Here is a 23,851-nt window from a genome sequence, read left to right as displayed (position 1 = left end):
GGCAATTTGATACACAACATTATCACACATATGTTATAGTCTAACATCTAATGTATTAATATATTCAATCGACGCTGGTGTTGCAGAGGCGAAGTCCAGAGGATCTCCATCATACTTTCTCCGAGGGCATTCGGCAATCATATGCTGGATGGTCTGTTTCTCGGCGCCGCAGTCGCACTCAGCAAAGGTTCTCATTTTCCATTTATAAAGGGAATCTGCACAGACTCCATGACCCGTTCTTATCCTGTTAAGAGTTGACCATGATTTTCGGGGGAGGTCAAAACCTGGTGGAGTTTCTGTGATGCATGGTGTGTTTCTCATTATTAGGTTCGGTCTGTCGCTCTGCATGTTCTTCCACTGGGAGTTCATTTGGAAATTGTTGGAACTCAAGTTTATTGCATCTCTAGTCGGAGGTTTTCTGGAACGCAATCGATGTGAGTTAGCGTCGGCGACATATGTGTGTATAGGTAACTGCGAGTTGTTAAGCAGCTTTTGGAATTCTCTAAGCAGAGCATGCTGACGACGAAGGTTAGGTGGAGGTATGTGGCTCAGTAGTGGAAGCCACTCCACAGGTGTAGACTTGATCGTTCCAGATATGAGACGCATGGCGACATTGAGCTGAGTATCTATAATTTTTGTGTGAAAGCTGTTCAGCCAAACAGGGGAGCAGTATTCAGCTGCGGAGTATACGAGTCCAAGGGCTGAACACCGAAGTGTACTTGCTGTTGAGCCCCATGTAGTCCCGCAAAGCTTCTGTATGATGTTGTTACGGGTTCTCAGCTTTGCTGCGGTGTTCTCAAGATGTTTCTTAAAGGAGAGTGTTCTGTCCAGGGTGACGCCGAGGTACTTGGGATTATAGTTGTGCGTGAGCAGTTGGTTATCAATGTACACTTTAAGTTTTGTGTGGGCCATATTGTTTCAGGTGAAAACAGCTAACCTCGGTTATTTTGGGGTTAGGTTTAAGTCTCCATTGTTTAAAGTACTTAACCAGGCGTTCCAGATCTTCCGTTAGGATTGCCTCGGAGTTTTGTATTAAGGAGTTTTGAGTTGCAAGTGCCCAGTCGTCTGCATATCCAAATTTTTTAGATCTGGTAGGGGGCATATCAGCTATATACATACTAAATAGCAGCGGTGCAAGTACGGAGCCCTGGGGGAGGCCGTTGTTAAGCGTTCTCTGTTTGCTCACTGTAGTTCCCATGGTTACACGAAAGTTTCTACTGCTCAGCATAGTATTTATGAGTCGGGCGGTTGCTTTGCAGGGGATTATTTTCAGGAGCTTATAGATGAGGCCATCTTTCCAAACCGTGTCATATGCAGCCGATAAATCGATGAATGCCACAGACGTCTTCAGTTTTCTTTGGTAACCTGCCTCTATGTAGGTAGTTATAGAGAGCACTTGGTCAGTGGTGCTTCGTTGACGCCTGAATCCTGCTTGTTCAATTGGTATTTTTTGAAGTAGCTTTGGGCCGATTCTGTTCAGGACCAGTCTTTCGAGGAGCTTGTAAGCTGAACTGAGTAAAGCGATGGGGCGGTAACTCGCTGGGTTGTCTGTTGGTTTTCCAGGTTTTAGAATGGCTATGATTTTTGTTTGTTTAAAGATGTTTGGTAGGTTACCTGTTTTGAGTATATCTGTATAGAATTTAGACAACCAGGTTTTTGCAAATTTCCCACAATGGATCAGGAATTCGGGAGGTATACCATCTGTACCAGGAGCTTTGTTAGGTTTAATGTCTTTGATGGCGTTTGAGACTTCTTCTGGAGTGAACGGTGCAGAGTACTCTGTATCTGATGGACAGGCAGCTTTTAGATGTTTAAGCTACCTTTTTATAGTAGTGGTAAACTTTTTATCACATGCTCCTCTGGAGGTGGCAACTATATGTGATGCAATTTTATTAGGGTTGAAGTCGTGGATTTGTCGTGTTGCCAGTTTGTCACTTCCGAGTTTTCTTAGGAGCGACCACGCTTTACGGCTAGACTTTTTGAAATCTAACGATTCGACTTCATTTGTCCGTTTCTTCCTTCTTGCTACATCAAGGCTCAGGAGAAGTTCGTCCGCAATGTCACTTTCACCGGTTTCAAGATATTCTTCGTAGAGGTTTTGGCTTTCCTCACTCCATCCTGGTATGTATTGCTTACGATGGCCCCTGGGAATGTGTTTCTTTGCTGTAGCAATTATTGCCCCTCTAAACCTTTCATAATTTTTGTATGTTGGTGGAATCTATCGTAGGATTTTATCGAGTTCGTTGGTAAAGGCGGGCCAGTTACCTTTGTTAAAGTTCCAGCGTGGTCGTGGAATGGTTGTGACTAGTGGGATTTGGATACCAATCTCAATAATGATCGGCCTGTGCTGGCTATGCGGGAAGTCATGAAGTACTCTTCTCTTGGTTGGTAAGGGGTAGCTTTTCTGGTTTTTGCTCACAAAACATAAATCTGGATTGTACTCTTGTTTCCATGCCGCCGATTTAAAAGTGCCCCGGTCTTTGGCATCGAAGACGTGATGCAGGTGGTTACTCTCTGCCCAGTCTAGCAGTGTCTCCCCGTTTTCATCGTTATTTCTGTATTTCCATTCTTGATGATGGCTGTTAAAATCACCTAAATAGATGGCGGGATGGGGCCTTATGTCTATGACGTGGCTTGGCCATGTAATACTTGGGGGTTTATAAACATTTGTCACTTCCATTTCACCTATTTTGGTAACGGTCAAATGTATATTATCTTGCATGGTGGAAGATATGAGGTGAGCGTTTTCTACGGAGTTTTTTACGTAGTTGGCGGTACCATAAGCATGGTGATAGGTTGCTCCCAGAAGATCATAGCCTGGAATTTTGCCTCTACTTGCGAGTTGTTGTTCGTTCGCAGCATGGGTTTCCTGTATGACTACCAGGTCGATGTCGTTAGAAAGTAGTATGTTTGGCAGCATTTCGCTTTTGGATCGACTAATGCCTTCAATATTTATCTGACAAATCCGGACAATGGGTCCCAGAGTTCTAGTCGCTTGGTTCTCATAAGAACCATTTCTTGGTTGGGCGTTCATGTTTTCAGTTGTGTATTGGCCAGGAGATCGTTAGATAGTTTGGCCGCCTGTTCGTTCTCTATTACTGAAGGATGGCTATAACTATAGCAAATTACTCTCTATCTAGAGCTGCTTTTAGTATAGAATGCTTGTCTATGCCTGTCCAGTCCAGTCTCTTACATTCTTCAGCCAGGAGAATTTTGTTCTTCCTGGACCTCTTCTTCCTTTCCCTTCCATTATGAGTCGTAAAAAGTTGTATCTTTCTCCTCTGTAAATATGTCCTCGATAACTCGTCTTTCTGTTTTCTACAATATTTAGAGTTCTCTCTGAGTCCCCACTCTTCTCAGCACCTCGTTGTTAGTCACGTGCTCTGTTCAAGAGATCTTCAGTATCTTTCGAAAAACCCACTTCTCAAAGGCTTCTATACCCGTCATACTTGTAATTTCGAGCGTCCATGTTTCCACTCTATATAGCAATATGGAATAAATGAATGTTTTTACAAATTGGTATCGAATATCTAACGATAAGGTAGACTTTATTAGGAATTTTTTCATTCTTTGAAAAGCTGACCTAGCATATTCTATGATACGAACACGTATTTCGACTTCGTGGTCAAGATCGCTTGTTATCTAGCAACCAAGTTACTGGAATCATTGTACAGATTCTATCTGTTTGTTATAGATACGAATATTAATGTCAGCATTTGGTGCACGTGTAACACCCATTACTTTGGTTTTATTTGTGTTTATATTCAGCTCCAAGCTATCTCCCTCTCTAGTTTTGACATTTTAAAGTCGTTGCAAACCCACAAGAATAACGGTGTCGACTGCGTATCTTAAGCTGTTCACGTATTCTACGTTGATTTTTACTCCTTCTTCAATATTTTCGACGGAATTTTGAAAGATCTTTTCGGAATATATATCAAATAATAGTGGAGGAAGTACACAGTCCTGACAAACTCCTCTTTTTATTGACATTTCTGCTGTTGTCTATTTTGACTGACGCCATTTGATCCCAATATAGGTTTTTAATGTATAATACGATATAAACAGAATACCTATTTATAATACGATACAAATGATAGGAGACTAATAAATTTAGACAAAAAAATATTAATATTGGAATTTTTTAAACCGAATATCTATAAATCGGACATATTGTTATAAAAAAAACACAAAAATAATATTTTTAATGCAGACTTTGGACACATTCTGCATTCTAAAGTTTTGTGTAGTTTTTTACTGTAATTTTATCTAAAGTCTAAATTTATTTATAAAAGTTTAAAGTACCTACCTATTATCAACTTGTATTACCTAGTGCATCGTATGACATTTATCTCTTTCTTTGCAGTTTACGAAAAGTGATCCTACTCCTACGAAAGACAACACACTTCGAAAAAAAAATATGATTCACTTTTATACAGAGTGAATTAAAACTATTGGCACATAGACTAGAGTTAGGTTATTTATCCAAATATGCTTTAAGGGGGTAGGCACAACATCTTGTTCAATGCTATTTAAATGAATTCATTTTTTCGAATCCTCAGAAAACTAATAAATATGTTTGAAAAGTTTAAACGCAGAATGACAGACTACATTAGTACCGAGGGCCGAAATTCCTTTAGAATAAACAAAAAGTTTCTGTGGAATGAAATATTTGAAATTAAAAATCACACTAAATTTTTTCTTTTTTTTCACCCCTGTAACTTATTCAAATAATTATTATAGAAGTTTTCAGGGACTTTCCGCCCTCGCTAATAATAATGTTTATATTACTGAATATAGAATTGAATAATCTTGCTAAAATAAACTGCTAAATTTGGACTCATGGTTAACTACAACAAAACCAAAATCATGGTTATTGATCGCCAACAACAGTTTCCTGAAACCCAAACTATTGCGGGATGCGAGGTAGTCTCATCTATGATATATTTTGGAGCTCCAGTTAACAACACAGGCAGTTGTGAACCCGAAATTAGAAGATGCATTCAACTAGCAAGAGCAGCAATGAGTGAACTAAACGGGGTCTGGCGTGATCGTCATATTACTATGACAAACAAAAAGAGACTCGTTTCAACTCTGGTCTTTTCCATATTTTACTATGCATGCGAGACATGGACAGTCAAAGAATCAGATAGACGACGTATAGACGCCTTTGAAATGTGGACATGGAGACGCCTGCTTCGAATTCCATGGACGGCTCGCCGTACAAATGTCTCGGTTCTGGATGAAATTAAACCGGATCAGCGTCTCTCCAGTACCGTTTACTCTAGAATTTTAAAGTTCTTTGGTCATATCCATCGGAGTGATCACAAAATGGAGCGGTTGGTGGTCCAAGGAAGGCCTCAGACTCAACGCCAACGCGGAAGATCTCCACAGCGATGGGCGAACATTACTAAAAAGCTTCTCAACAAACAGTATACTGAGGTAATACATGTAACTGATGACCGCGACCAGTGGAGAAATATTATCAATCAAACTGTCCGAGCTGCTGAAGCCCAATTATGAACCACAACACATCTACTAAGATGTTAATGACTATGATGATGAATCTTTAAAATGAGTTAGAGCACGACCCGTATTCTCATTAAAAAAATCACTTCGAAAAAGGTCACTTTTTTTTTGTTCTTTGGGTGCCCTCTTTTTAGCGAAGGTTGGCGATGACTTCTGCAAAGTCTTCTCTATTTTGGACGTTGAAAGACTAATCCTGTCCATTCTTTGATGTTGCGCAACCAGGTCAGTTGTCGTCTACCCGGGCCGTGTCTTCCTTCTATTTTCCCTTCTATAATAAGTTGAGGGAAGTTATACCTGTTGTGTTAAATGTGTGTCCAAGATAAGATGTTTTCCGTTTCTTGGCAATTTCTGTGAGTTCGCGTTCTCTATTCATACGCCTTAAAACTTCTTCATTCCTAATGCGGTCGGTCCATGGAATTTTCAGCATACGACGAAATACGCACATCTCAAAGCTCTCTAAACGTCGTAACGAGCTGACTGTTAACGTCCAAGCTTCCACGGCGTGTAGTAGTATAGAATATACATAACACTTTATCGTACGGTATCGTAGGGACAGATCAAGATTGCGGGCAGTGGGTAACTGTCGCATCTTTAAAAAGGTGTTTCTTGCCTGTTCTATTCTACACTTAATCTCTTGTTCTTGGTCTAAGGTTTCATGCATCCAACATCCTCCTAGGTAAATACTTAAACTTTTTCACTTGTTCAACGAGATTGTTGTTGACTAGGATGTTTACAACTGGTGTGTGCTTTTTTGAAATTACCATTGTTTTAGTTTTATTACATTCACCTTAAGAACGTATAGTTCTCCTTCTCGCACTACTTTGGTTAACAGAACTTGTAGTTCTTCTTCACTGCCAGCAATCAGTACTGTATCATCGGCGTACCTGATGTTGTTCACGATTTTTCCATTGACTTTTATTCCTTCTTGTGCTTCATCTAGAGCTCGTGCAAAAATTTCTTTTGAGTCTGAGTACAAGTTGAATAATAATGGTGATAATGTATAACCTTGTCTAACTCCTCTTTGGATGTTTATGGTTTCAGTATCACCCATTTCAGTTTTAACAGACGCGTTTTTATTCCAGTAGAGTTCACGTATTTTATTAATTGTTCAAGCATCCTATTAGCTGATCATGTTTAACTTTGTCAAAAGCCTTTTCATAGTCTATAAAGCACAACTAGACATCTTTTTGTTGATCCCGACATTTTTGCATGAGAACAATGAAACTGAACAAAGCTTCTCGAGTGCCCATACCGTTTCGAAAGCCAAATTGTTCCGGACCCATATCTTCTTCGCATTTTTTGTACATTGTGTTATGGATAATTTTTAGAAATAGCTTCAGAATATGGTAGGCCTGGATCCCAAGTACCAAAAAAAAGTTGATTAATAGCAAGCTGAAAATTTTTTGATAGCTTAACGGTGTCTAGTCAGAAAAACTTTTATGTATGGGAACACTGAAAGAGAGGAAGTTTTAATTGTGGAACAGGTTAAAAATTTGGAACGTTAGACTACGAAAACGTTCCATGTATTTTGTCGGACAGAACTTCCAATTGATTTGTTACCATTTCATTAAACTCTCATGCAAAAATTATATTGGTGATAAAAATAGCAGTCTGATTTTTGCATGAGAGTTTAATGAAACGGTAACAAATCAATTGGAAGTTCTGTCCGACAAAATACATGGGGCGTTTTCGTACTCTGACGTTCCAAATTTTTAAACTGTTCCACAACGAAAACTTCCAGTGTTCCCGTACATCAAAGTTTGTCCGATTAGACACCGTTAAGCTATTAACAAATTTTCAGCTTGCTATTCATCAACTTTTTTTGGTACGCGGGATCCAGGTCTATGGGGCATGACACTTATTAATCGAAAGTCGTTACCTTTTTTCGCGTAGTTTGTTTTATAGTCCTTGGGCTCACATATAAACTTATTATTTATGACCACACCGTCGAAACTTTTTGAACTTGTTATTTGGGTGGAGTCGGACAAATTTGGAGCTTGGCGCATTATGGTAGTGGGGCGTATATTATGGCGTAGTGTGGTAAAATAATAAATTTATTACCACATGGCTAATTTTAACAGAATCTACCATAAAACATTTTTACAATAATGTAGTAACCTTGTCGGACAATTTTCACGGGGCATATGCGCAGTCGGATGCGCCGAAGATGTCAATTTCCTGGATTTTTTTTATTTAGTACCACAGATGTCATTTTTATTTTGTACTGTTTTTTTACATGTGTAATGCATATTGGATCAGTTTCCGGAATTTTCCCTCTTGTCGGAATTTTTTTTTGAAAATTCGAGAAAAGAAACTACAGAAGGAGTATGTACACAAAACTTCAGATCAAAATTTTTCCAAAATTTTCCCACATGTCGAAAAATTTTTTGGAACATTTTGGGTACAACTCTACGTCACATCCTTTTAAATGTTGTACTTAGTGTGTGTACCAATTTTCAGCTGAATCGATTCAAAAGTAACCGAGAAAAACTGTTTTAAATTTTTTTTTGACAATGGCTCCTCTTAAGGGCGTCGATAACTAAAAGAATTAAGTTTTCTGATCGTTTGCCCCAACATTTTTGTCAGACAATTACATATAATTACTTGTAACCTACTACTTTTGTAGGAAAAATGGTTGTAAAGATAAGGGATGCACGAACCCAGAATAGTTTAAAAGTGTAGTTTACTAATAAAAATTAAATTTTTTGTCCGACTGTCGATTTGCCCCAATGTTTTTGTAGGACACTTAGATTTTTTGATTTAGAATATAATTACTTATAGCCTCCTATTTTTGTCGGAAAAATGGTTGTAAATAAAAAAATTCCAGGAAATTGACAACTTCGGCGCATCCGTCTGCGCATAAGCCCCGTAAAAATTGTCCGACAAGGTTACCACATTATTGTAAAAATGTTTTATGGTAGATTCTGTTAAAATTAGCCATGTGGTAATAAATTTATTATTTTAATAAATTTCACATATTTAGCGTAACCGACGCGTGATATGGCCCAATAATTTTGTCCGACAAAATTGTTTTCGCTGTTTATATGATAAAAACCATTGATTAAAACAAAATTACCAATGTGGTTATAAATTTTTTTCTTGCATAAAATTGACAACTTCGTGACCGCTTGACAGACAAACGCCCCACTGCCATAATGCGCTAAGCTCCAAATTTGTCCGACTCCACCCAAATAAGAAGTACAAAAAGTTTCAACAGTGTGGTTATAAATAATAATTTTATATGTGGGCCGCCTAAGACCATTACAAGACCTAAGGTCAATAAAGGTCTAGTATGGTAGTTGATCTACCTATTTATTTAGTAACGTACTCATTTAGTATTTTCTTTATTATCGATGTATATAGTTTATAGCTAACTTGATCTGGGCATAGTATCCTTTTTCATGCAATGATACGATTAAATTATTTTCCTATTCCTCAGGCATCTCTTGATTCTTTCAAGCTTTTTTGCAAGTTATCCACAGCCATATTTATTTATTTCTGGCCCAATTTTATCATCCCACATGTTTTTCCTGTTATGATTCTATTTATGGCTTCATCATTTTCTTTCTTGTATCTCTCTTTTTATCTCCCGTAAACTTTCTAATACTTCGTCTTCCTCTAAGTAATCTTCTGTCGCTTCATCCCCATTTATTTCTTCATAGTGTTCTTTTGAAATTTTCTAATATTTCTATATTCTTCGTTTTAGGTTATTTTTTTTTGTTTTTTATTGCTCTTATTTCTTTTCTTTTGTTGCAGCATTTTATCCTCTTTATGCGAGAGTCCAGAATTGTCAGTTATTTATTTTATATCCTTCCTTCAAGCTACCTCCAAATTTTTACCAGATTTTTTTTGCCAATTTTTATGCTTTGATTCTCTTTGTAATATACTCCTTCTTATCGCTTTTTATGAGTGTTTGGTTATATTTCTTCAAAGTACTTTTCTTCTCCTTTATTAATGATTTGATTTCTTCATTCCATCATTCTGTCCTCTTAAAGTGTTTGTTAAATTTTCTTATTCCACATATTTCTTTCGCCTGATGGGTTATTGTTATTTTGAATATTTTCCACTTTTAATCGAGATTTCATTGGATTTCTTCACTTTCTAATTTTTTGAACTCTTCGTTTGTTCGTTTTGGTATTTTTGTTCTATTTCTCTCTTGTTTAGTTTGTATATTTCTATTTTTCTGTATTTAGTTTTATCCTCTTTTCTTCGTGGCCTTACTGTACATTCTACTACAACTAGCCTATCCTGTAATCATATTTCTGCTTCTCTCCTTGTTTAAATTTTTTGTATTAGCTTTGTTAATTTGTTCATATAATATGTACTGTTTAGTCTATTAGGCTTTTAGCGTTTCTTTTTTCTGCTACAAACGTGTAGGTACTTATTTTCTCTTCGTTGGTTCCAATAGGTGTTCCCAGTCTTTAGATCTTTCCTTCTACGGAATTTGATCATCCTTATTCCATTTCTGTTTGCGGTATCGTTTCCATATTTTCTCATCCCTCTATTATAATCTTTGCCCACTCTAGCGTTCATCAGTTATTATTATTATTGCTTCGTTCTTTACTTCGTACTTCGTATACTCATGCATATTACAGTAACAACTGACATCCTCATCTTCCATTATTTTTAGGAGCTGTCGACAAATACCGACTACGCAAAAAGTATCCTTTACCAAAAACAATATGGGACGGTGAGGAAACAGTCTATTGTTTTAAGGAAAGAAGTAGGAATGCTTTAAAAGACTGCTATAGTAGAAATCGATATCCAACGCCAGATGAAAAACGAGCGTTAGCAAAAAGGACTGGATTAACTTTAACTCAAGTGTCGAATTGGTTCAAAAATAGGAGGCAGAGGGACAGGACGCCACAATCTAGGCCGTAAGTAGTAACAGTTTTTCATTTTTTCTGTAGATAGAGAATGTATTTTTTATTGATATGTAAATATTTTAGTCTTTTAGATCAGTTAAAATTTTGCAAATTATTATCCAAGTCTAAACTACATGTTCGCAGTCAGAACAAAACCATCTAAGGCGCATTTAAATCAAAGCGAATACGAACGAACGAACGAAGGAACGAATTCGTAGGTGTTCGCTTGGTCATTCGTTCGCTACAAAGTAGGGCCATTTACATTGAAGCGAACGTTCGCATTCGTTGATGATCGGAAGTGCATATTGCCCGCAGATGTATTTAAGATGGGCCAGTCACACATTGTGTTTAAGTTTATTGTCGTGTTTCTTGTTGGGTAAATTTTAATACAATAATAGCGTTGATTGATGAATATACTTGATGAATATACCCCTCTATATTTATCAATCAACGATAAATAGCTTATAAAATGCAATGCAATTCTGTAAGGAAAAAATATGTCATATTCATAAGTATAAATTTTGATACGACTTCAATAATTTCATTTTGTCCTGTCTCTATTCTATAATTATTTAATTTAAAATTTTACTTTAATAATTAAAATAAAATAAAAATTATTGCCAGTCTCAAAAATAATTTATCCAGATATTTTTTAATATTTTGTTGAAAATGTTGATGATAAGTTTTATTTATTAATATTTTATTTAAATCTGGCATTATCAACTAAAGTTTGAGATAAATAAAACGTCCAGAACTGTCTAGCAATTATAAATGCATATTTCTTCTTCTTAAGACGCCGTGCATTTCTGCGTAGGCGTCCACCGTACATTGTCTTGTTTTTTAAAATATTACTGTTTTTAGCAGCATTGCAAAACATTTCACAGTCGTGGATTCTTGTCCACTGGCGGTGCCGATTACGCAGCCATGACATCTTTTTCCCAGACCCCTCTTACCCTCTATCTTTCCGTTGAGTATCAGTTGCTGAAAAGTGTATCGTTCCCCTCGTAATATATGCCCCAAGTATGCAGTCTTCTTACTTTTAACATAATTAAAAAGTTCCCCATCCTGTAAACCCGTTCTTCTTAGTACTTAATCATTTCTGACTCTGTTCGTCCATGATATTCTAAGCATTCGAACACATTTCAAACACCAAATTTGTTAATGGAACTGTCTTTTAACGTCCATGCTTCCATTCCGCACAAGAGCACAGGTCAAACGTAACACTTTTTAGCATATAAATTACTGACAAAATATTTGTACATATTCATATTTCTAATGACAAAAAAAATTATCTTGTTAAAATAATTTTGAATTCAATAGCAGGTATTATATGCTGTTTGAGGGAGCATAAAGAACAATATATTAAAGAACCAGCTTTCTTAAAAGTCTTCCTCGAAAAAGTTGCTTGCTCTTGGTATTATGACTATATTATGTTCAAATAATAAATTGTAAAATTGGTGTATCAAAATAAATTTGCATTTAATTAATTTTAGCAATAATTTGATTTGCTTAGCTTATTAGTCTTTTAGGGTTGAAATTTATCCAATAAAAAATTAGGCTTTTAAATGCAAACCACTTCGAACCCTCTTTTTGTCTTTCTCGTCTAAATGATGCCAGAAGCTAATTCATTTTTTTAGTTCAGAGACACCATAACCCATTCCTATAAAAATTTTAAAACAAGCATCAGTTTTTCCGTTTATTATTTTATATAGCTTCAATTTCGGGTTTCACAGGAATTCTTCATTTCTATATAACTGAATTAATTGAAGCATCTTTTCATTGGTCCATTCCATATTGCAAAATTATGTTTTCACGACTACACAATAAACAACCCTCTCAAACTATGTTTTTAAATAAATTAAATCAGGTACTTCTAAACGAATTCGTTCGCTACCCTCTATCCACTGTCCACATTGAACAACGATTTCCTTTGATGATTCGCTCACTTACCGACATCGGTTGGAACATGTGCGAAAGCGAACGAATTCGTTCGGTCGTGCTCGATTCGCTGTACAAATACAATAAAGTTAACTAACGAATTCGTTCGTTCGTTCGTGTTCGCTTTGATTTAAATGCCCCTATGAGGCACCTATGAGACCCGAAATCGAAGCTATATAAAATAATAAACAGAAAAGCTGATGCTTGTTTTAACATTTCTATAGGAATGTGTTGTGATGTCTTTGAACTAAAAAAAAATGAATTAGCTTCTGGCATCATTTAGACGAGAAAGACAAAAAGAGGGTTCGAAGTGGTTTGCTTTTAAAAGCTTAATGTTTTTATTTGATAAATTTCAACCCGCAAAAGACTAATGAGGTAAGCAAATCAAATTAATTGCTAAAATTAATCAAATGCAAATTTATTTTGATACACCAATTTTACAACTTATTATTTGAACATAATATAGTCATAATACCAAGAGCAAGCAACTTTTTCGAGGAAGAATTTCAAGAAAGCTGGTTCTTTAATATATTGTTGTCTAAGTTCCTTTAAACAGCGTATGATACCTGCTACCTGGCTGTGGCTACTGATACAGATTGCGTTCATTAGTTCGAAGCACATTACAGGTACCTACCTAAATATATTGAATTCAAAATTATTGTAACAGGATATTTTTTTTTGTTATTATTAGAAATATGAATACAAATATTTTGTCAGTAATTTATATGCTAAAATATGTTACGTTTGACCTGTGCTCTTGTGCGGAATGGAAGCATGGACGTTAAAGGCCAGTTCCATTAACAAATTTGAAGTGTTTGAAATGTGGTGCCTCCGTTGAATGCTTAGAATATCATGGACGGACTGAGTCAGAAATGATTAAGTATTAAGAAGAGCGGGTTTGCAAGATGGAGAACTTTTTAATTATGTTAAAAGTAAGAAGACTGCATACTTGGTGCACATATTACGAGGGGAACGATACATTTTCCAGCAACTGATACTCGACGGAAAGATAGAGGGTAAGAGGGGTCTGGGAAAAAGATGCCATGGCTGCGTAATCGCCACCGCCAGTGGACAAGAATCCACGGCTATGAAATGCTTTGCAATGCTGCTAAAAACAGTAATATTTTATAAACAAGACAATGTACGGTGGACGCCTACGCAGAAATGCACGGCAACTTAAGAAGAAGAAGAAGAAATATGAATTTATAATTGCTAGGCATTTTTGGAGGTTTTATTTATCTCAAATTTTTGTTGATAATGCCAGCTTTAAATAAAATATTAATAAATAAAACTTATCAAAATTTTCAACAAAATAATTGAATACCTGGATAAATTATTTTTGAGTCTGGAAATAATTTTTATTTTATTTTAATTAGTAAAATCAATTTTTTTAAATTAAATAATTATAGAATAGAAACAGGACAATATAAAATTATTGAAAATTATTGAGTATCAAAATTTATACTTATATTTACGAATATGACATATTTTTTTCTTTACAGAAAACATATTGCATTTTATAAGCTATTATTGTATTAAAATTTACCCAACAAGAAACACGACAATAAACTTAAACACAATGTGTGACTGGCCCATCTTAAATACATCTACGGGCAATATGCACTCCCGATCATCAACGAATGCGAACGTTCGCTTCAATGTAAATGGCCCTACTTTGTAGCGAACGAATGACCAAGCGAACACCTACGAAGTCGTTCCTTCGTTCGTTCGTTCGTGTTCGCTTTGATTTAAATGCGCCTTAAGACAAACCCAAAAACTATAAAACTATTAAGGGCGTAGGCGCAAAATTTATTTTTTTAGGCATTAATTTTTTTCGAATCCTGAGAAAACTAAAGAGTATTTTTGAAAAATTTAAACGGAGAGTAAAAGACTACATCATTACCGACGGTAGAAAGTCTCTGAAAGCTTCTATAATGGTTATTTTAATACGTGTGATTTTTAATTTCCAACATATCATTCAAAAGAAACTTTTTGTTTATTATAATTGACTTTTTAGCATCGGTAATGATGTAATCTCTCATTTTGCGTTTAAATTTTTTAAAAATATTTATTAGTTTTCCAGGATTCCAAAAAATATGAGCCCCATATCCATGGTGATATTTTCCAAATCGAAGATTCGCTATATTTGTCATACAAATCACTTAACCGAACAGAATCTGGTGACAAGTCAGTGGCAAACAAAGCTACTAAATGACTAAGTTTTCAATCTAATAGCACATAAAATAACATCAAAAATTTTACTCTACATCCCACCAGACTGAAAACAATGGGGACCTTCTCTGGTTACACCTCCGAGGCTTCTAAAATTTGCAAGCCATAACGGATGCTGAGACTAAAGAAGATGAGGGAATTTTACAATTTATAATTCGCGTCCCATCTGCTCAGCGCGGTAAAGTTCCAACGGGAATGGTTCCCTTCGTACTCCAATCAGAGTAAACATGTAAATCAAAAACCGGTAGAGGTGCTTGCTGCACTCTCTAATTGAACTAGAATATGATGCGACTGTAGTTTTGTGTTGCAACGAAACTGAAAATGGTTATTTATTTTTAAAGCTACCAAATATTTGACACGGTTTCAGGAATATTTTGAGTTACGTATTTATTAAATAATATTGATAAAATTGGAAAGAAATCCTTTGTAAAAGGTATAAAATTTTTTTTTATTAAAAATCCCTTAAAAGGGATCACAACAAAACGTTTTCGATTTTTATAAAAAATCATCATCAGTGTTCAATCTAAAAATAAGTATAACCGATTTAATGAATATAAAGTTATTATTTAAATTTTGACAAAGGTTAGAGCAAGTTGGTTATACTTACAAACTGGATGCTAGCTGAGCCACAAAAGAAAAATATTTGGGTAAAAACCCTTTACATAAAATATAGATGCCTTAAAAGTGCATACTTCAGTAAAAAGGCATGTGATGGTCACATGGCAAACAGGATAATGCCCTAATGTAAGGTATACAGGTTTCCCAACACGTGGGATCCAAATTGAGTTGATCACATTTCAATGACTTAATGGCAACTGAATGCAAAATGAGTGATGTTTCTGAAAGGTGTCAAAAGACAGATGGACAACGTGACGTGGAATTTACCCTGTATTCCGACAGCCAACTAATTGTTAGTAAAATATTTAATGAAAATTTACCTAGTAATAACAAACATCAACAAAGTTGTGGCTATAATTACATTTAAGTAAGTACTTTGAATATGTAAGATGAACGTGAAGTATGAAATGATTTTTATAATGAGAAATAGCCAGAATCTATGCAGCCATCTATACATGTTCCTATTCAAATTGAAGTAAGTCCAACTGTGCTGTTGAAAATTTGATTTACTATGAATTAAAAGGAGTGTTTGGTTTAATTGTACCAATGGCAGAGTAAATTAGAGAGTCTATAGTAAATGGAAGTCTGATATTAAAGTAGTGTTGAAATTAAGATAAGTTGTATGAGTCACAGGAGGAAACTGATATGATATAATGATATGTGAATTAATTGGTTAAGGTACCTGAGTGTTGATATTGGAAGTGAAGAAGAATATCAAATGAACTAATAACCTGGCAAAAGTATGAGGTCCTTTTATGTAACATAGCATCTAGGACTAAACATGTTTATGAAATAGGGATTTTTTCTATTTTTTATTTTTTATACCAAGTTATCGAGTTGAATTGAAAAGGTTTAAAACTGGATGGATGTATGTAGGTGTATTGGAAAACAAGCAATATGTGTAAAATTAGAAGGTAGCGAATAATTTGTGATTTGATATCAGAATTGTTTACTGTAATGAGGTGTGTGTAATATTGATAGTGTATTTGATAAATAATTGATTACGAAGTGAAATAAAACGTAATTAAATATAACTGGGATATACAGTGCGCTGGAATAAGTGTTACCCCCCTCCCTTATTAACTCATTTATTTTTAGCACATAATCAAAACGCTCGGACAGGTCAATTTTTAAAATAATCATAGTATATTATAGCATTAATGTTTCGAACTTTACGCGATCCCTCTTCAGGTAACAGGCGTAACTTTTATTTTTTTAAATGGGAAATTACATCATGTGACACCTCATTTAAAAGCTTCTTACAAAAGCTACAAGACTACAAAAATGTGTAATACTTTAATCCTTTTTGAGAGCGTAGGCGTAAAATTTCGGTCGAATTATTTTTAAACCCATTTATTTTTTTCGAATCCTGAGAAAACTAATAAGTATTTTTGAAAAATTTAAACGCAGAATGAAATACTGTATTATTACCGAAGGAAGAAAGTCCCTTAGAATAAACAAAACGTTTCTTTTGAATGATACATTTAAAATAAAAATCAGACTAAATTTTCTCTTTTTTTACCCCTATGACTTATTAAAATAACCATTATAGAGGTTCTCAGGGACTTTTGACCACCGATAATAATGTATTATTTCATTCTGAGTTTAAATTTTTTTAAAATACTCATTAGTTTTTTCAGGATTCGAAAAAATAAATGCGTTTAAAAATAATTCGACCGAAATTTTCCGCCTACGCTCTCAAAAAAGATTAAAGTATTATACATTTTTGTAATCTGTATTTCAAAATCTTTTAAATGAGGTGTCACATGATGTACTTTTCCATTTAAAAAATCGAAGTAACGCCTGTCACCTGAAGAGGGATCGCGTAAAGTTCGAAACATTTATGCTATAATATACTAAGATTATTTTAAAAATCGACCTGTCCATGCGTTTTGATTATGTGCTAAAAATAAATGAGTAAATAAAGGGGGGGGGTAACACTTATTCCAGCGCACTGTATAATATCAATTAAATATAACTGGGATATACACAAAAATAAAAATTCGAAATTTACAATATTTATTTTGTCCATGTAATGAAACATCTAGAGAGGTATAACCTTCTACACCTCATAATACAGAGCAAGATCGCAAGATGGCCCAGGCCGAATAAGAACATTCTGGCTCCGAAATCTCCAACAGTGGTATAACAAAGTTATTATTGCCAATATGATTGCCAACGTTCGATAACCGGACAGGGTACTGAAAGAAGAAGAAACTACGTGTAACAGAAAATTTCTGTTTTACTTATTTTCTTACTTATGTTCCAAAATATTTAATTCAGTCCAAAATAATCCATTTAATAGTAACTAGCAACTTAAGGGCACTCGAAGTCCCATTTAACGACAATGTTAACATTATGTCACATAGCTCTGTAACCAAAGCACTAAGAGACTTAATTTTTGTTCAGTTGTAATTTCATTTTGAAACTAGATGTATTGTTTAGTTCCGCGTAGATTTTTGTAAAGTTAGAGTGAAGGTAATATTTATTTTAAAATTTTTGAAAATACTCTTACAAAATACCCCAAAAATGTTTAGATTTTATTTTTTATTTTACTTGTTTTGGTACATTTTCAATAAAAATTTACGCGGCACTTTATATTATCTATCTACAGTTACTGTAAAAATTTGGACCTTCTATCATCTAAGGATCCAGAGATATTTGACATCAAAAGTTAAAAAACCTAGTATTCGGGAAATTGCAAAAATGTAAAACACTCTAATAGGCTATAAAGAAAGCTACCGGTACCAGTGACGTAACCAAGAAGGGTTTTGCGGGTTATAACCCTCCATTGGGATGTACTTTGAGCTTAATCCATACCTCTCAGAGACCCTCTAGCAGTTTTAACCCCCCTCTTTTGGATCATCCTGGTTACGCCGTTGACAGGTACACGGTAAGTTGAGTGCGGATGTTCAAAAAACAAATAATTTTGTAGCCATGGATATTTTCTACTATAATGTGTTATACAGTGGCGGCTCGTGGTAATTTAAGGAGGGTGTTCAATTAAAGAATGTAATTATACAAATGGTGAATAAGCGCCGCAGGCGAAAAATTTTTGGGGGCCTCGCCAAAAGATGTTCTGTAAAATGAAACCTATCTTTGACCCGATTAATCAGGATGTCATACACTTTTTTTGTTTTGTGCAGAATATGATACCTACTGAATGATGGCGCTTCTTCGGTGGTGAAGGTGGACGATGAAGTTGCGAATATTGAAATGGCTTTATCAAAACTGTTTAAAAATCCGTTTATTTTAACAGCATCCAAAGACCGAGATTGAAATTATAGTTTCATTCTTTGAAAATACTAAACATGGAAAACAAAACAAAAAATGTAGTTTATCACACCCGCATAACCACGAAGTTTTTCTATATTGTTCAACTTTAAAACAATGTTTAAACTTTTTATTTCTTATTGCACATTCTTATACAAAGTTTATCTCCGGCCAAGTTACCATTCTTTTTATAAGAAGTCTATTTTCAAAAATATTTGCATTTTCTTTTATAAACTTCACTGAATAAGGCTCCATTATAAAAAAATCTGCCAATATTGTATTTAATAAATTCCCACAACAGAAAATGCCAAACTGTGAATCGAAACGCTCCGCCCCGGTCTCTCTGTGCACTGCACAAATCCTCAATGTTTTAAGATAGGAGAATCGCTGGTTCACGGATTTAAGATTTCTCGTTCTTCTACAGGTTTACTGTATAGTGGCTGGGTTCAATTTGAATTCTGCACTAGCCACGTGCATCTAGCGTAGCGGTGCAGTTCAAATAAATTATATGATTAATAAAAAATAGATATATTTTAATGATACTATGATATTTATGAGATTTTCGAAAAACTATTTTAATGATACTATAATACAGTGGCGGCTCGTGGCCTTGGAGACAGGGTCGGCAAGGTTTTTTTGTCTCCTCATATAGGTATATCATCAAACTAAAAGGCTTAATTCATCATAGGAGATTTTGTTGTTTTTTGCTTTTTTTTTATTTGATGTACTTGACATTCTCTCTTGTTTCATGGTGTTTCGACAATACGTGTTGATTCTTTTGAGACAAGGTAAATCCCGTTTTTTTAGGCAGAAATTGGTGGTAATAAGAAAATTGATAAACAGTTTGTTGTAATGAATTGCAGTACTTACTACATAGAATTATACATACATATTGTGCAACTTATCCCACTTTCGGAAAATATTTGGACCAGCATAATTTTTAAGTACCCTAACTTGTAAAATAAATATCTTGAAAATTCTTTAGCGAACGTAACTTTTAAATTTTAAATCGTCAAAGAGGTCAAAAATTTGCAAATCTTCAAAATTCGAAAAACGAGTATCTATTTGCATATAATATTAGGTATCCAAAATTTACAGATATAGGTACTTACTCGTTTTTCGAGATATGTATCATGTCGTTATCTTTTTTGAGGTGGTTCGGAAATATCAAGCGAATCCAAAACGTCACTGCGTATATATTGGAAACTACTATCATTACGAAAATCTCTGAGATTTTGCACCAGCTTTCGTATTCTATTTTTAGAATAAATAATGTCAGTTGACTCATTTTGAACAACAAGGAATATCTTGGGCAAACTCTGTCTTAAAAATATTTAAAAAAATATTGAAAGAGTCATTAGTATTTAATAAAGTTCTCAAACCGATTGCTTCACGGATCGAGGTATCGCCACTTTCAAAATCATCGCCTTCGATAATAAAATCAAAAACTTCCAAAAGCTGTTCACGAAAATCTGCTACAGATACTAAAACTATAAGAGATAATCTGCTTAGATAAAACTAACCGAGATTTTAAATTTCATCGCGTCTGACAAACTGTTCGCTTTTTTTTTCGAAACAAATTTGTTCTAAAGCAGTAATCCGTTTATGTGAGCTAAACTGGCAAGAGAAGATGATATTCTTTATTTTTTTACACGTATCATGTAAAACTAAATGCATTATGTGCGCATAATAGTGAGTAAATAAAGCTTGTGATGCAATAGTTTTAACTTTTGCCTGGAGACTATTCAATTCACCACTCATCACAGCAATGCCGTCATAAGATTGCCCCAGTTTGCCCTACCAATTTATTTTTGGTATCAAAAAATTTGAATCTGTTCTTTAAAACACCAAAAATATATTCTGCCTTATTGCTTTTACTCACATCTCTAAAACCTCTCATAAATATTACCACGTAACGCGTATCGAACAAAATATTTGATAATTGTGAATGACATGATAATCAGAAGTTTCATCTACTTTCAGTGAAAAGCAAATGGTTTTCTAAATCTCAGATTCAACAACGTTATTCAAAATTTAACTATTTGATTATATGTATTAGTTCATTCTGTATTACGAATACACTTCGAATCAGAAAGTAAATAGGTATTTCTAAAACAATTTTATTAATTCTCTATAATTACTTTGATTTTTAACAAATGCTTCGATCCATGTCCACTAAATGATAATTCCTGACAACTTAAAAAAATTACAATATCAATTAAACGACGTAAAACGGCGTGATTATTTTTGACAATTTCTACCGATGCATGCTTCCAAATGAAACACCGACCGGCAGACCGAAATGTGCCGTACTTGCCGCGTAACCTGCCATGCCGTATCTGCTATTGCCCACGGAGAAAAGTAATGTTCGCTTGCTCATCGACTTGTTATGTCGTTGAGTTTTACGTGTAAATTGTCAAGCTACGGATGTTAGGGACGGCTAGCCGAAAAGTCAGATAAATGGCTCGGATCATTCATTTTTTGAGAAGTCTGTTATGCGCAGGGATCACTTAACGCTCGGATTGATCAAATTCTTTTAAAAACCATGAACAAAATTTAGTCTGTATTATCTGATAGATTTTTTTTTATTTCACAGATACAAATATTTAAAAAATCTATATCTATAAATGTGTGGGTCGGCACTGCCGACCCTGCCGACCCTGACCGGCCGCCACTGCTATAATATTTAGGAGCTTTTTAAAAATCTGTATTTTAATGAAATTTGATTGGGTGTTCACTGCACACAGGGGCGGATCCAGAAAATTGTGTTGGGGGGGGGGGGGCACAAGGTTCAAACTTAGAATAAGGAATATTATGTATTACAGTGAGATTTGTGAATTGCGATGACTAAATACCTAAACCTAATTTTTTTAATAAATTAACTTATTTATAATAAAATATGCAGTTGTATTCAAAATTATTTGTTTGCATTTTATTAGGAACTTTAGAATTATTAATATCGAATATTACCATTTTAATTCAAAAATACTGGTTAGAAGACCTCGACCTGTAAGCTGTTAGTTACCATGAATTTAAGATCTCCAAAATGTTGTTTACATGATAAAAATACACAACACATAAGTATACGTATACTGTATTTCAATATAATACAGCTAAAAACATGAATAAAATTACTTTTTCTTCGACAATCTTATAAAATCTTGAGAGACAGCTTTCGCTTGTGCTTCCTTGCGTACACGTCCAAGACTTCTTCGGCGTCCAATGCACTAGATAAGTCTTGGTGAACATGGAGTAATGCCAGTCCATTAAGCCTCTCTTCCGTCATGGTCGTTCGCAGATATGTCTTCATACGACGCAAAGCCGAAAAGGTTCGCTCCGCTGTACTCGTCGTCACAGGAAGAGTGCACAGCAGCTGCAGTAAAACTTGTACATTTGGCAGTGGTTCGGCCAACTTGTATGCCTGTGCTGGATGTTTTGGCATTTCTTTTGCAGAATTGGACCACAGGTGTTTCCAAATTTGTAGCTCACCTTTCAGAGCAGAGAAGCACGGTAAATCATATTCATATTTACGAGCTCCTTGAAGAATATCCCTTATTTGATCATCATTGAGATCTGGTGAGAGAAGATGTTGTAGCTTACCTACACATTCCATTTCATTTTTGGGAAATCTTGCCATCAGTTCATTGATAACAAAATCCAGAAATGGGATGTAAATTGTCATCCTATAATATTCTTTAACCGTTTCAGCCTGGACATTGGCTCGGTTTTTTTGAAGGGATGTTGTCCTGGGCTTCTGAATATCTGTACCCATTTCTTCCGCCAGCTTTGTTGATTGACTGAATAACTCCTTGAATGTGTCGGTGCTGTTGTTTCTTCTCTCTTGTAGGATTTTTGTAGTGGCTTCTACAAGCTCAGTTGCTTTAAGTACGTCCATGTACTCAGCTTGAAGTTTACGTGCTAGTGGTAAGGTTATTCCAAGGACCTCAGCTAACACTACCACACTGACCAAAAACTCGGATGAAAGAATAGAGTGCATGAAAGAAAATGCATTGCTTCCCTTGCCTTGAGGGGAATTGGCGATGGTTTCTAGAGCAGCAGGGAGTGTAGGAAGGTGTTCCACAAAAGTCAAAATAGCATCGTGTCTTTCAATCCACCTTGTTTCACAGAGTTTTTTCAGGCCATGAGTTCCTGGTTTCAGGTTGTGTTTCTCTCTTACTTCATTTTCCAAAATTTTAAATCTTGCTAGAGAATCACGGAAGAAAACTGCTACGGAAGATATAACTCCCATGGTATTCCTAATGCTAGCAATAGAGCAAGCTTTACTAATTGCCAAATTCAATCTGTGATTGGCACAGTGAGTGTACATTGCCAGAGGCTGGATCTGTGAAATTCGGGCTTGTACGCCTTTGAAAACCCCACTCATGTTGGAAGACCCGTCAAAAGCTTGACCACGGCAGTTAGCTAAATCAACATTAAGTTTTTTTAGTTCTTGAGCAATAGTGTTTGCTAGGTTCTCTCCAGTTAGATCAACAACATCAACGAACTTGATAAAGTCTTCCTCAATTTTGCATTTCTTGGTGTCGAAATATCTAATGCAGATAGTTAGCTGTTCTTTAAGCGACAAATCTGTCGTTTCGTCTGCCATAATAGTAAAAAACTTTGATTCTTTTACTTTAGATATGATCTTGTCAGTGATCACATCGCCGCAACATTCAATTATTTCATTCTGAGTTGTTTTGCTTATGTAGCTAGCATTCTTGCCACAAGATTTTAAATGAGAGCTTAGAACCTCATCCCCCGCATCCACCCTGAATTGCAATAGTGCCCGAAAATTACCTTCCCGGAAGCAGCTCTCAGTGTTTAGATCAATTATACCATCATCTCTGTGGCCACGAAGTGGTATATTTTGTACCCCACATAAAATAACTGTCTTAATAATGGGAATCAGCTTTTTGCGATTCTCTTCGATCATTTTTTTTTCTGCTGTATTCATACAAGCTACTACATTGCTAATCTTGCCTTCATGAATCAAACAAAAGTTATGATATGCAACCACATTTCGGCTGTGGTATTCAGTACTTGCATGATTCTTCAGCAATTCAGTAGCCTTTTTATAAGAAGTCATTGGCTAAACAACCAACTTTCCCAATTTAACATCATTATTCCCACCTTCTCTACGACCAAACATAACACAGTACTTGCATAAACCACCATGTACTAGTTTACTGTAAACTAGCCATTCATGTGTTTCTAACCAGCTTTTCTGAAAAGAGCGGTTTTTCTTGCCTTCAGAGACCATTGGGAATATGAAACTTTGACATGGCACCCAAGGGTTTTTTACCCATTGAAATTTCTCTTCATCTGTTAGAAGTGATGGTGTGACATCTCCATTCTTAAGAAGACGACCAAAATCGCGAACAGATAAGTTACAAGTGCTG

General features: G+C 35.2%; 1 protein-coding gene across 1 annotated transcript in view; it reads left to right on the top strand.

Annotated features, from left to right (window-relative positions):
- The window catches only part of LOC126892548 (homeobox protein SIX4), a 58,130-nt gene that overhangs the window by 19,967 nt on the left and 14,312 nt on the right, over positions 1-23,851 (top strand). Inside the window, exon 3 of the mRNA XM_050662112.1 lies at positions 10,157-10,403. Coding sequence (XP_050518069.1) covers positions 10,157-10,403 — 247 coding nt within the window. The remainder of the gene's footprint in view (positions 1-10,156; positions 10,404-23,851) is intronic.

Source organism: Diabrotica virgifera, chromosome 9, assembly GCF_917563875.1.
Source record: "Diabrotica virgifera virgifera chromosome 9, PGI_DIABVI_V3a".
Lineage (NCBI taxonomy): Eukaryota > Metazoa > Arthropoda > Insecta > Coleoptera > Chrysomelidae > Diabrotica > Diabrotica virgifera.
This window is presented reverse-complemented; position numbering and strand designations above follow the sequence as displayed.